The sequence below is a fragment of the Gouania willdenowi genome, chromosome 3 (genome assembly GCF_900634775.1).
Source record: "Gouania willdenowi chromosome 3, fGouWil2.1, whole genome shotgun sequence".
NCBI classification, from domain to species: domain Eukaryota; kingdom Metazoa; phylum Chordata; class Actinopteri; order Blenniiformes; family Gobiesocidae; genus Gouania; species Gouania willdenowi.
Window position 1 is genome coordinate 43,194,855 of NC_041046.1, and position 12,863 is coordinate 43,207,717.

At 34.2% G+C, this 12,863-nt stretch overlaps 1 protein-coding gene across 2 annotated transcripts in view; it reads left to right on the forward strand.

Moving 5' to 3' along the window:
• The first annotated feature begins 6,503 nt into the window (after positions 1-6,503).
• The window catches only part of bbox1 (butyrobetaine (gamma), 2-oxoglutarate dioxygenase (gamma-butyrobetaine hydroxylase) 1), a 46,576-nt gene continuing 40,216 nt past the window's right edge, over positions 6,504-12,863 (forward strand). The window contains exons 1-2 of one of the 2 annotated variants that reach the window (XM_028442991.1): positions 6,504-6,660; positions 12,065-12,480. In XM_028442991.1, coding sequence (XP_028298792.1) covers positions 12,085-12,480 — 396 coding nt within the window. In that variant the 5' untranslated portion in view covers positions 6,504-6,660; positions 12,065-12,084. Of the gene's footprint in view, positions 6,661-10,253; positions 10,413-12,064; positions 12,481-12,863 lie in introns of those variants that run through there. The other variant, XM_028442992.1, reaches the window with a different exon arrangement.

The following is a 12,863-nucleotide window of genomic DNA, read 5'->3' on the forward strand; positions in this document are numbered from 1 at the left end:
CTGACAGGATTTCCTTTCCCATTCATCGTCTCTGTCTGTTTCTATTTACGGTGGAAACAAGATGAAACGTTTGTTTTGCTGAGTCAGCAGCTTTATACACAGAGAGAAAGAAAAATGATTCTAAAGTAAAGGTCAGGGGTTCACTTTAGGTCCACCTTTACAAACAAAAACCAAAGTCAACAAAAACTAGAACTACCTGAAGGTTTATCATTAACATCTGTAGCATCTGTTGAGTTTCGACAAATCTACATGAAATAGAATCAGATCCACAATCTTTCACAGGATAAGATGGATGGATGGATGGATGGATGGATGGATGGATGGATGGATGGATATATATGATGCATGGATGGATATATATGATGGATGGATGGATGTGAATGGATAGATGGATAAATGGATGGATGAATGTATATATATATATATATATATATATATATATACAGTATATATATATATGGATTGATGGATGAATGGATGAATGAATAAATTATGGGTGAATGAACAGTTAGATGGATACTGATGGACACACAAAACAACATTAGAAACACAAAATGATGCAAAAAACACAAATGAATTACAAAAATACACAAAACATAAATGAAATTCAGTTAAACTTTATTCATATAAGGCAAAATACAACAAAAGTCATCTTGAAGCGCTATCAAAATATGGAATTCATAAGAAAAAGGGAAAAAATCACACATGAACAAGTATTAGCGACAGTGGGAAGAAACGACTCTTCATTAGAACCAGGTTCAGAGGTGGCAGCCATCTGCGTGGACTGGTTGTGGTTAGTGGACAGAAGGACCAACAGAACAGGATAGAGAGATAGAACATCAGAGTGTCTCAGACTAGTTGAGCTGTGAACCACAGATCAGGAAGTGACATCATCAGCTTCACAACACCTGAAACAGAGCAGAGAGAGAAGGACGAGGAGAAGACACTGACTGCAGAAAAACATGATACATTATTATCAAGTCATCCTGTGTGGAAACACCTGGTGCTAGACTGTGTGAGTGGAATGAGAATGAGTATGGGATGGACATCAGTGTTGTAAGTAGTGCGAGCATTGTGATGGATATACAACGAGGGTCAGAAGTGGGGGGTGGTCTACAACCTGGCACAACTGTGTCTGACTGGACGTCACCCATTGCAACCCATTATGCTACTTTCACACTGGACGCGTCACAAGATGTTTGCGCGACCAGATTAAATACAAAGTTAATGAAATAGACGCGGTAAGAGGCATATTCTTCTCCAGTTGGGGGGCGCAGTTTGATCCACGCCGCAAGATCAGAGCTTTTACGACACAGACTTTTTTTTTACCGGGACCGGACCAGGAGGGATTTGGATGCGTCGCTGGTTAACCTGGTGAATCCAGGAACACCGGTGCCAAGCGTTTTGACGGCACTTCAGTTTCCACCGAAGCTACAGAGCAACGATTTTACTGGGGTTCTCAGAGTTGATGATGAAATGAGAGGGAGTCTGATTGGCGCCTTTTTTATATTTGCTTCAGATGCGCATATGAAGCGAATATGGGGAAGATATGTTATAATAATAAATGCTTATCAATATGATTCAATAAATCACACTAATCACATCTTTAGGGGACATGACACACACACACACACACACACACACACACACACTCTACTACTCTAACAAGATGTCCTTTATTTATTTTTCCGAGAGTTGACAACCCTATATATGACACACAACATAACGCACAACCCACATCGTTGAAATAAATAATATACAGAACAACTTGGAAATTGCACACACTCACAAAACTGACCAAAAATTACAAAAAACCCACAAAATTACAACAAAAATGTATTTTTTTAAAAATGACCAACACATAAATGTACGAGAACATGAGGATCTGGTTGAATGTTCATGCTCCTTTATGGAGGATGTTGGGTTGGATGTTGGTTGGATGTTGGTCAGTGAAGCTTGAGCAGGAGTATATTTCCTATTGAACATAAATCCTTGCTCTCCTATGTTTCCCGAGGGTTTATAGATGTTTTCCTTGTTTGCTCTCCATCCCTCTGCTAATGCTAATGAAGTTAGCTGCTTGCGTTGCTCCCGGCTACGTCTCTGTGAGGCTAGTGAACGTGTGTAATCTGACTTATTGTAAGAAATTCAATCATCAGAAGATGAGCTGCAGCCTCTGACTCAGAGCTCATCAATCTGTTTAAGAAGAAAATACAATAAAAGCTCAGAGTCAATCCTGGGGTTTAGAAATGACATGAGCAGGAAGTTTCTTTCTTTCTTTTTTATTTTTTGTCTCAAACTTCATGACAAAAATCATCAACAATAAAAACAAAACATGGAATACATATGTTCTCATCACTATACAATGAATTCTGTCCCTACAGCCGATGCTCTCTGACACTCTCTGAAAGTAAAGGGGCGGGGCTTCTTTATTAGGTTCAAATTGTCTTATTGTGACTCCAATGTATTAGCAAGAGTCGTAAACAAACACTTTCCTTTGAAGAAGCTGTGTGTGTGTGCGTGTGTGTGTGTGTGTGTGTGCGTGTGTGTGTGTGTGTGTGTGTGTGTGTGTGTGCGTGTGTGTGTGTGTGTGTGTGTGTGTGTGTGTGTGTGTGTGTGTGTGTGAGAGAGCTTTACTAATTAGCTTTAATCCTGTGATTAGCGTCAGGTTTTATCTTAGGTTAGTGGCTCATGTTAACACTGTTAATGAGGCTGTGTTTCCTGCTGTTCTGAAAGCATTTTTCAAAAAGTCTTAAACTTTGGTGTTTGTGGGCTGAATCCCAGCAGGTGTGAGCAGGCACGCTCTGACTTCAGCGCATGTTTTCCACATGCTGTAAGCTACGTGTGGTTAGCTACGTGCGTTTAGCTACGTGTGGTTAGCTGAGTGTGTGCTACTGAGATTCCACAGGAATGAATCCAATCCCACTGCTGTGTGACTGGGAATGACTCCATTAAATCCTTAGAATCATCTGAAACAGAGAAACATGTGTTTATCTCACACTAACAGGAAGGAGACGTCAGCTGTACATTGATATAATGTTTAAAGTTATTATACTGTGAGTATTACATGTAACAACTTCATTTCGTTCACACTGAAAAAGCCTGGAGAGGTTCAAACACTCAGACAGTCCACTATGGTTTTACTGGTGTGAACACAAATGCAGCTTTGAGGTATGAACATAAACTGTTGACATCAGTAATGATTAGTCACATGTACTGCATGCATGTGAACAGTCTATGTTCATAGCTCAATGCTGATCACATTACAGGGAGCTGAGACATATGCTAAGTTGTTTACTGAAGGCCCAAACATGTTCTAGACCCAAACACACAGAATCATCAGAATCAGAATTCCTTGCTTATGTTACAGCCACAGAAAAAAAACACAAATAAAAAAAATAAAAAACGTTAACAAAGACAAAAGAAGAATAAACAATAAATAAGTGCCTAATTAAGTAAAATACTGTTAAAATAGGGATCAGATACACACACATTACAGCAGTAGAAAATGAAGTAGGATAGATAATAATAATAATAATAATAATAATAATAATAATAATAATAATAATAATAATAATAATAATAATAATAATACAAATTATATACAAATATGATACAGATATTTACAAAAAATAATATTATTTTTAGGAGCTGTCATCTCCACCAGATAGGATGTATAGCAGATTTTTTTATATATTCTGAGAGAGTAGGTGGAGCTGCATTATTATACTACATTTATTTATTTATTTATTTATTCAGTTTATTTCCGACATGGTTACATTCATTTTTTTTTTTTTTTTTTTTTTTTCTTTTTTATACATGCCGAAAAAGGAGACGAGAGAAGCAGTTTGCTTATCCGGGTCCCGTCCCCTGTTTTACCATCGCAAATTTACATGGGTTTACATGTCTCTCTGGTCAAAACATTCTTGATTTCTTTACCTTTCTTATGTATTTTGGAAGCTGAAAATGGAAGAGAAGTAAGGAAACCTTCTCCAAATTGTCCATATCTCAAAAAGTATTCATCAGATCAAACTAAAAATGTACAGTGCCACTATTGAATAATCACAGAACAATGGGTAAATATTTCTGAATTTTTGTACGTCAAAGACCCTATCGTATTGTATCGTGAAGTCGGTGTATCTTCCAACCTCTAACATATAGAAATGTTATTTTCCCACGCGTTCAAATGAGACTTTACATATGTTTTGGTAAACTCGGCCTACGCAACATGAATAGAGAATACAGGTCATTGTTTGCATGTGTGATTATTAATTCAAATTGACTTTTAATGTGGTGAGTTCAAGATGTATTTAAAAGAGTTTTGGCTTCTGTCGGTTTGATGTGATTTTAAGGAGAATCATAAACTCAGTCCTGCAGATTTAAAGGAAAAAAGTGTTGAAAAGCATGGATGTGATCGTTGATCATCTCACATTCTTCACTGCTCTACGTGTCCAGGAAAAATCTCTGCGTCCCTCTTCAGACGCTGCAGTGGAAGCTCTGTTTCACTCACAAACAGGGAAATAAATCGCACAGTCAGCGTCGCTGTGGTTGAAAACCTCCTCACTGGCAGCGTGTAAACAGCAGAGGAAATTAGCTGTTGGAGTAAAAAACCACTAATTACAGGAGTGAAACAGAAGACACAGACGATGGATGAGGTTCAAAGATCAACGTGCCATAAAAATGTCTTTGATACAGCGAGCAGGGCTGAAAATGTGAGCTTTAAGACTCACTGGCTGTACGCCCAGATGGAAAAACCAAAGCTCAGTCACGCTTTGTTTCATTCTAGAGAATCTTATATAAGGGTAATATTATAAACAGTTGCTTGGATCACTCCCTCAATCTTAAAAGTGTCAACTACTCCTTACACACGCACAGGGTTCAAAGTTTCCACGTTTTGGTGATACACATTCTAAAAGTTTTGTGCAGCATTCTGAATGCAGAAGTACCGGTGTTAGAGTTTAAGTTGCTGCTGTAGCAACGGCAGATGTGTTCAACTTTACATCCAAATAACTTTACATTCAGATAATTTACATCCAAATAACTTTACATTCAGATAATTTACATCCAAATAACTTTACATTCAGATAGTTTACATCCAAATAAATTTACATTCAGATAGTTTACATCCAAATAACTTTACATTCAGATAGTTTACATCCAGGTAACTTTACATTCAGATAATTTACATCCAGGTAACTTTACATTCAGATAATTTACATCCAAATAACTTTACATTCAGATAGTTTACATCCAGGTAACTTTACATTTAGATAATTTTACATCCAGACAACTTTATATTCAGATAAGTTTACATCCAGATAAGTTTACATTTAGATGATTTACATCTAGATAACTTTACACACATAACTTTACATTCAGATACGTTTACATTCAGATACGTTTACATTCAGATACGTTTACATTCAAATAACTTTACATTCAGATAATTTAACATTCAGATAACTTTACATGCAGAACATGTTAAATTCAGTTCATTTTACTTCCAGATAATTTTACATTCATGTAACTTTACATTAATGCAACTGTACATTCAGATAATTTTACATATAACAAACTTTACATCTAACAAATGTTGCATTCAACACACTTTAGATTCAGATAACGTTACATTTATATTAAGATGACTTTACATTCAAATTACTTTACATTCAGTTAAGTTTACATTTACATTAATATGGCTTTACATTCAAATAGCTTTACATCAAATTACTTTACATTCATATACATTTGCATTCAGATAACTTTACATGTACATCCAAATAACGTTACATTCAAATGCATTTACATTGAGATTAATTTGCATTCAGATACATTTACATTTAGATAACTTAACAGTTGGATAACTTCACATTTAGATACACTTACATTCAGATAAACATGGAAACAGGAAATAAGACGTAGCACTACATCGCAGCTGGATAAAAAAGGAATCAGTTTACCTTGAAGTTACAGTAACTGAGGTAAGTATTTTATAAAGTAATGCATGAGAACATGAGTTAGCACCCAAAGCAACATTAGTAACATAGTTACTTTAGTCATTAAGGGGTCAATATCAGGTGAACTGTGCAGGTTGGCAGTTACGTGAGTGAGTAAAATAACAGCTTTGCTCATGTTTTTGTTTCTCTGTAATTTGTGCATTTTGTTGTGTTAGATCCGGCAGAGCCACTTACGTCAAAACAACCCGTGTTTGCTTTGTGTGACACACTGGCTCCAATTAAAGCTTTACTGGTGTTTACAAAGTGTCAGCTGAAACACAAAGAGCGCAGAAGCCACGGCTGTTTTCAACCTGGGAGTGAAAAGAACGTTTGTTTTCCAACAAAAATCTTTGACACTTTGTTATTGTTTCCTTATCTTTAGTGTCCATGTGTGAGGAGATGAAGGAAAACGTTAATAAAAGACGAGGTGGGAACCAAAAACACAAAGTTCAGCTCACTGTTACACAACAACACAATACACATTTCCCTAAACTGACTCCTGGCCTTTGAGACGCTGCTGTAATAAGACACCTGAAGGAAAGTTAATCATTGTAAAATAACCCGTTTATATCCAAACAATGCACTTACATTAAGGATTAGACGGTACATCAAGAGACGTTCGTCTATCTCTGATCTGCAAGAATTGAAAAAAACAACAAAACCAGAGGTAGGAATCAACATTTAAAGCCTTTTTTGGAATTATCTTTGATAATAATGTGTTTAAAATATTGGAGTGGGGTTCAAACATTCAAACTTTATTTTTTTAATATTTCACTTAAATTAAATAAATGACAAATGTTTCGAGTTATTTTGAGGGCAAATATTAGTCAAATGTTTAGTCTTCTGATTGTCTGTGTCTTATAATAATTTATTGTTTATTAGTTTTTCACTAGTAACATAAAAAATGTAAAAAATATTGCATCAGAGAAACATTTATTTTTCAAAACATAATATTAATCGTGAACAAATGTCTCGTGGTTTACAAATTTCTCTGTTTTGGGGTGTTTTTCCTTCAAAATACATTAATGTTTATCCAGTGTTCATAATTATAGTGGTCATAGTTTGTCTGCTGATGACATGTTAAATAGTTTTTTTCTATTTTCAGTCAAAATTCAAAATGACGTTTTGGATTTTATTATTGACTGGGTTTGCTTTAACACTGACTCCCTGCCTGATTTCTGTACGGGTGTTTCCTGAGTGGGTTAAGATGACTTTTGTCTTGTAATTATAACATTTTATGTCATTTATGTCAATGTTCTGACTTTTATCTAATAATTATGAATTTGTACAACATTTTAACCAATAATTGACTTTTTAATCCAATAATTATAATGTTGTCTAATTATTATAATACTTTATCAAACAATTAGGACATTTATTTAAAACATATGACATTTTCTTTAATAATCATGACTATCTCATTATCGTAATATTTTTATCTCATAACAAAAACACTCAGAGCTCCAAATCTCTTCTTTTCCAGATATTGTCACTTATCTGGATCAATTTATCTAAGAATTCTGACTATTATCCCCACACCTTAAACATAAATCTAATAGTTATGACTTTTATGGGTAATAATTATACATTTAATCTGTAACTATGACTTTTATGTGTAATAATTATAGATTTAATTTGTAACTATGACTTTTATATGTAATAATTATACATTTAATCTGTAACTATGACTTTTATGTGTAATAATTATAGATTTAATTTGTAACTATGACTTTTATATGTAATAATTATACATTTAATCTGTAACTATGACTTTTATGTGTAATAATTATACATTTAATCTGTAACTATGACTTTTATGTGTAATAATTATACATTTAATGTGTAACTATGACTTTTATGTGTAATAATTATACATTTAATGTGTAACTATGACTTTTATGTGTAATAATTATAGATTTAATTTGTAACTATGACTTATATGTAATAATTATACATTTAATCTGTAACTATGACTTTTATGTGTAATAATTATACATTTAATCTGTAACTATGACTTTTATGTGTAATAATTATACATTTAATGTGTAACTATGACTTTTATGTGTAATAATTATACATTTAATCTGTAACTATGACTTTTATGTGTGATAATTATACATTTAATCTGTAACTATGACTTTTATGTGTAATAATTATACATTTAATCTGTAACTATGACTTTTATGTGTAATAATTATAGATTTAATCTGTAACTATGACTTTTATGTGTAATAATTATACATTTAATCTGTAACTATGACTTTTATGTGTAATAATTATACATTTAATCTGTAACTATGACTTTTATGTGTAATAATTATACATTTAATCTGTAACTATGACTTTTATGTGTAATAATTATACATTTAATCTGTAACTATGACTTTTATGTGTAATAATTATAGATTTAATCTGTAACTATGACTTTTATGTGTAATAATTATACATTTAATGTGTAACTATGACTTTTATGTGTAATAATTATAGATTTAATCTTGTAATTTTGACTATTTAAAACACATTCCCTTCATTTCAACATTTTAGCCAATAATTAGGACTTTTTAATCTAATAATTATGCATTTTGTCTAATTATAATATTTTATCAAACAATTAGGACATTTATTTAAAACATATGACATTTTCTTTAATAATCATGACTATTTCATTATTCTCATAACAAGAACACTCAGAGCTCCAAATCTCCTCTTTTCCAGATATTGTCACTTATCTGGATTAATTTATATAAGAATTTTATATATATATATATATATATATATATATATATAGAGAGAGAGAGAGAGAGAGAGAGAGAGAGAGAGAGAGAGAGAGAGAGAGAGAGGGAAAGAGAGAAATATCCCATACTTTTAATGTAAATCTAATAATTATGAGCTTTCATATGCCATTTAATCTTGTAATTTTGACTATTTAAAACATATTCTCCCTATTTCAACATTTTAGCCAATAATTAGGACTTTATTATTTTTTTATCTCTGTCAGATATTGTCTCTTTAATCTAATTCTCTTGATCTAAACTGATCCAGAATCAGTTTATTGATCCAGATTCCCTCCAAAATGTAATGGAATCTTCCATGTCAAATGCAGTGGTTCCTAACCTTTTTTGGATCATGACCCTATTTTGATATAAAGAATTTCTAGTGACCCTAGAAAAATAGAATTAAATTTATATTTCACAGTATAGAATACAGATTTTTTTAATTTGAGAATTAATGATAATTTAATAATCAGTAATTATATATATATTACAAGACATTTTAGGTGCCGCCATTTAAACTCCGGGCGACCCCACATGGGGTCCCAACCCCAAGGTTGAAAAACCCTGGCCTATATTCTAATCCTGATAACAGACACACACAAAAAAAAATGCAATATTTACAAGAGTATTAAAACATTTTATCCATTACATATGTTTTTAATTAAATAATTCTGGCCTTTATTCCATACTTTTAACATAAATCTGATAATAATAATGACTTATTTTGTTTTCTTTATTAAATTAATTTTACAAACACTGATTTGTTGTATTCGCAGCACTTTAATGGCTTTAAATCAGGGGTCTTCAACGTTTTCCAGGCCAAGGACCCTCAAACTGATGGAGAGATGGAGCGGGGACCCCCTACTTATATATATTGTATAAAATTGTGTTTTATATTAAACTGGTCCTATAGTGCCATGTATAAATGTACTATTGTGCATTCAATACGAAGATATTCAAATAACACACAGGTTTATATATTCTTGTTTTTAGTTTAAACATGTGCAAGGTACAGTGAGTAGGGTGGCCATGCCACTGCCATTCATACACATATTACATAATAAACTGATACCTGCCAAGATCAACAATGTCTGTCAAATTGCATCTAACAACATTTTGCATAAAAGCTGTTCAAATGGACATTTTTGTTCAACATAAATGTGGAAACGAAAATTATTGATGCTTGTTAGTGCCACTGGCATGCATAAACATACCTGTTATCTTGCATATAATACTGAACTATTAACATAATTGACAGATTCATGTCAGCATTGCTGACTGAAAGACATCTTCTGCCTCCATTTATCTGTTCACTACAGTGTGTTGGATTCATGTTAATGTGTATTTAAAGACATTTCAATTTATTGAAAAAATTGCGGGGGGGAATATAAAAAAAATGTCTAATCAACCAAAACTTTCGCGACCCCCCTGCAGTACCTCCGTGGACCCCCTAGGGGTCGCGGACCCCCTGTTGAAGACCCCTGCTTTAAATCAACAGAGGAGGAGTCCTATGTTCATTTAGATCACAGATATACATCCGCCGTCACTTCACCTGACCTTTCAGACACCCTCCATCACAGCGACTCACAAGCTTTGTGTTGTTTACAGAAGAAACGCGATACGAAGCCACTTTACAGCTTCACAGGTAACAATCCATGCACAGCATCTCTACACATGACGGCTTTTAAAGTATGATTTAGTGCAATAACGTCTGTTTTTAGAGGACTTAAACAGTAAACAGCGGAGGGATATGTGCGGGTGTGTGACACTTAGGTATAGTTAGAAAGATATTCACAGATTCCGCTTTCCCGGATCAATAACTAATCAGCGGAACATTGCTTTAACAAAACCGACACCTCGTTGCAATCACAGCAAGGTGGACTTCAACCTACAACCGGATTTCCCCCCAATAGGTCATGTTTGCACAGCACTTTTGTGTACTTGTTTGGACTCATGAAACGTCATCACGCGCGGCCAGAGTCATATAGTTGCGACAACGGAAGTCCAAAATGCTTGACCGTCACGTGATTCATGTAAGACTGAAGTTGTTCCCGGAAGTAAGTGGCGGGCCATTCAAATCCATTGTTTCCCAGTGACATAACTGGGATTTTCGGTTATTTGTCATCAGTAACTGCATTGATTGACAATATTTATACAGTACACCGTTATATGTATGTGTATATACAATACGTGTTTATGTAGTTCCATAAATAGTTTATTTTTTTCTAACGTAAATTCGTAATAAAAATGTGTGTAAAGCCATCATTATTTGGTTTACAAAATGTGTTAATAGGTATTGTATGTATTGCTTTGAATTTTCTCTAATTTTCTTTAAAAAAAAAAAAAAGGGGGGGGGACACATTGAAAACATATGTATTATGTTCATACATATATAAAAAATAAACATTAGATTTTTACTATGCACTTATGTACCAATATAAATTGATTAAATAAATGTCTAACAAAGTCAGAAATGTTAATAACTTGTCATACAGTTTGCTGTGCTTTATGGGGATGCTGCACTCGTTGTGAAAAAGGAGTGAAAATGTTTGGCTTCCCAACCGAACCAGAGAGGAGAAATAAATGGTTAGCCAAAGTCATCAGGAGAGATCTAAAAATAAAACAACAAAAAACAATCAAGATTATAACAATAAAAAAATCTGCAATCATATTCAAACATTTAATTTGCACATTTTCCACAAAAAACACAATTGAAAAGCTTATTGTTTGATTAAAAAAGGAAGATATATAGTATATGTGGGTAGATTAAACTGTGTGAAGTAAACGCTGTATATCTGCTAATGATCCCTTAAGTTTTTTAAGAAGAACTTAGAATTTTTTTTTTTCTTATTAACATGAAAACAACAGCAGCAAAATATTATCTTTAATCATTGAATTAATAAATGTATTTATCTACTTCATCCTTTTACCATTAATAACCAACTATTATTATTTTTCTTTCTTTATTATTATTTTTAAATATTACTATTTTGTAAATATGTTTTTTCCTTTTCCTTTCATTTTGTTATTATTACTATTAATTCGTTCAATTATTACCATCAATCATTTAATTAATAAATCTATTTATCTAGTTCATCCTTCTGCCATTAATAACCAACTATTATTATTTTTCTTTCTTATTATAATTTTTAATTATTACTATTTTGTAAATATGTTTTTCATTTTATTTATTATTATTATTATCAATGTGGTAAAGGACAGTTAGAACAATTATGCCTTCTTCTTCTTCTTCTTCTTCTTCTACTTCTTCTACTTCTTCTACTTCTTCTTCTACAGAGTTGATCTGAATCTCAAACATGTGGATGAACACGTTTGCTCGCCTGGTCCCACCTGTTCTCCAGCGGAGTAGTGGAGCTTGCCGGGCTCTGCAGTTCGCTGGGCGCTCCCTTCTGACTCCGCCCCTTGCCCCCCTGCTGGTCCGTGGGCAGCAGACGCTGGGCTCGGCCTCCCTCCCGGTGCGTTCTGGGTTCACAGGGCCCTCGGTGAGGAAGGCCCGCGCCCTGAAGGGGGAGCGGCAGGTGGAGGTGCAGTGGGGCAACGGGGGTCACAGCCTGTACCCCTACACCTGGCTCAGGGACAACTGTCAGTGCTCAGCGTGCATGCTGCAGTCGGCTGTGTCGCGCAGGCTGCTCCTGGTGGACTTGGACGTGAACACGGGAGTGAAGTCTGTGGAGGTCACCAACAACAACCAGGTGGGACGCACACGCAAGTTCAGGGCGGGGGTCAATTACATCTTCAATTATCCATCTTCAATTACAACTCAATTATCATTACGCTGACTGGCATTTTTCCTCCATCTTGAAATCACGTGATTGATGATGTCACACGGCCCCACCCAAAAGGACCTCTATCCTCGTGGTTCAACAGTCCATGATTTACTTGCTATCTTCAGCCACCAGAGCATGTCAGCACACTGTTTAAGGGAGAGTAAAGGTCCCTTAAGAGAGCTCTTCTTTTTTGCTTCATTATCTACTATCAAACCACACAGTTGGAACTGTCGCCCCCTACGGCCATAGATTATTTTTTGGGTTTCTTTTATCCTCTGTCTGTAAAGTTATATCACTATCTTCAACTT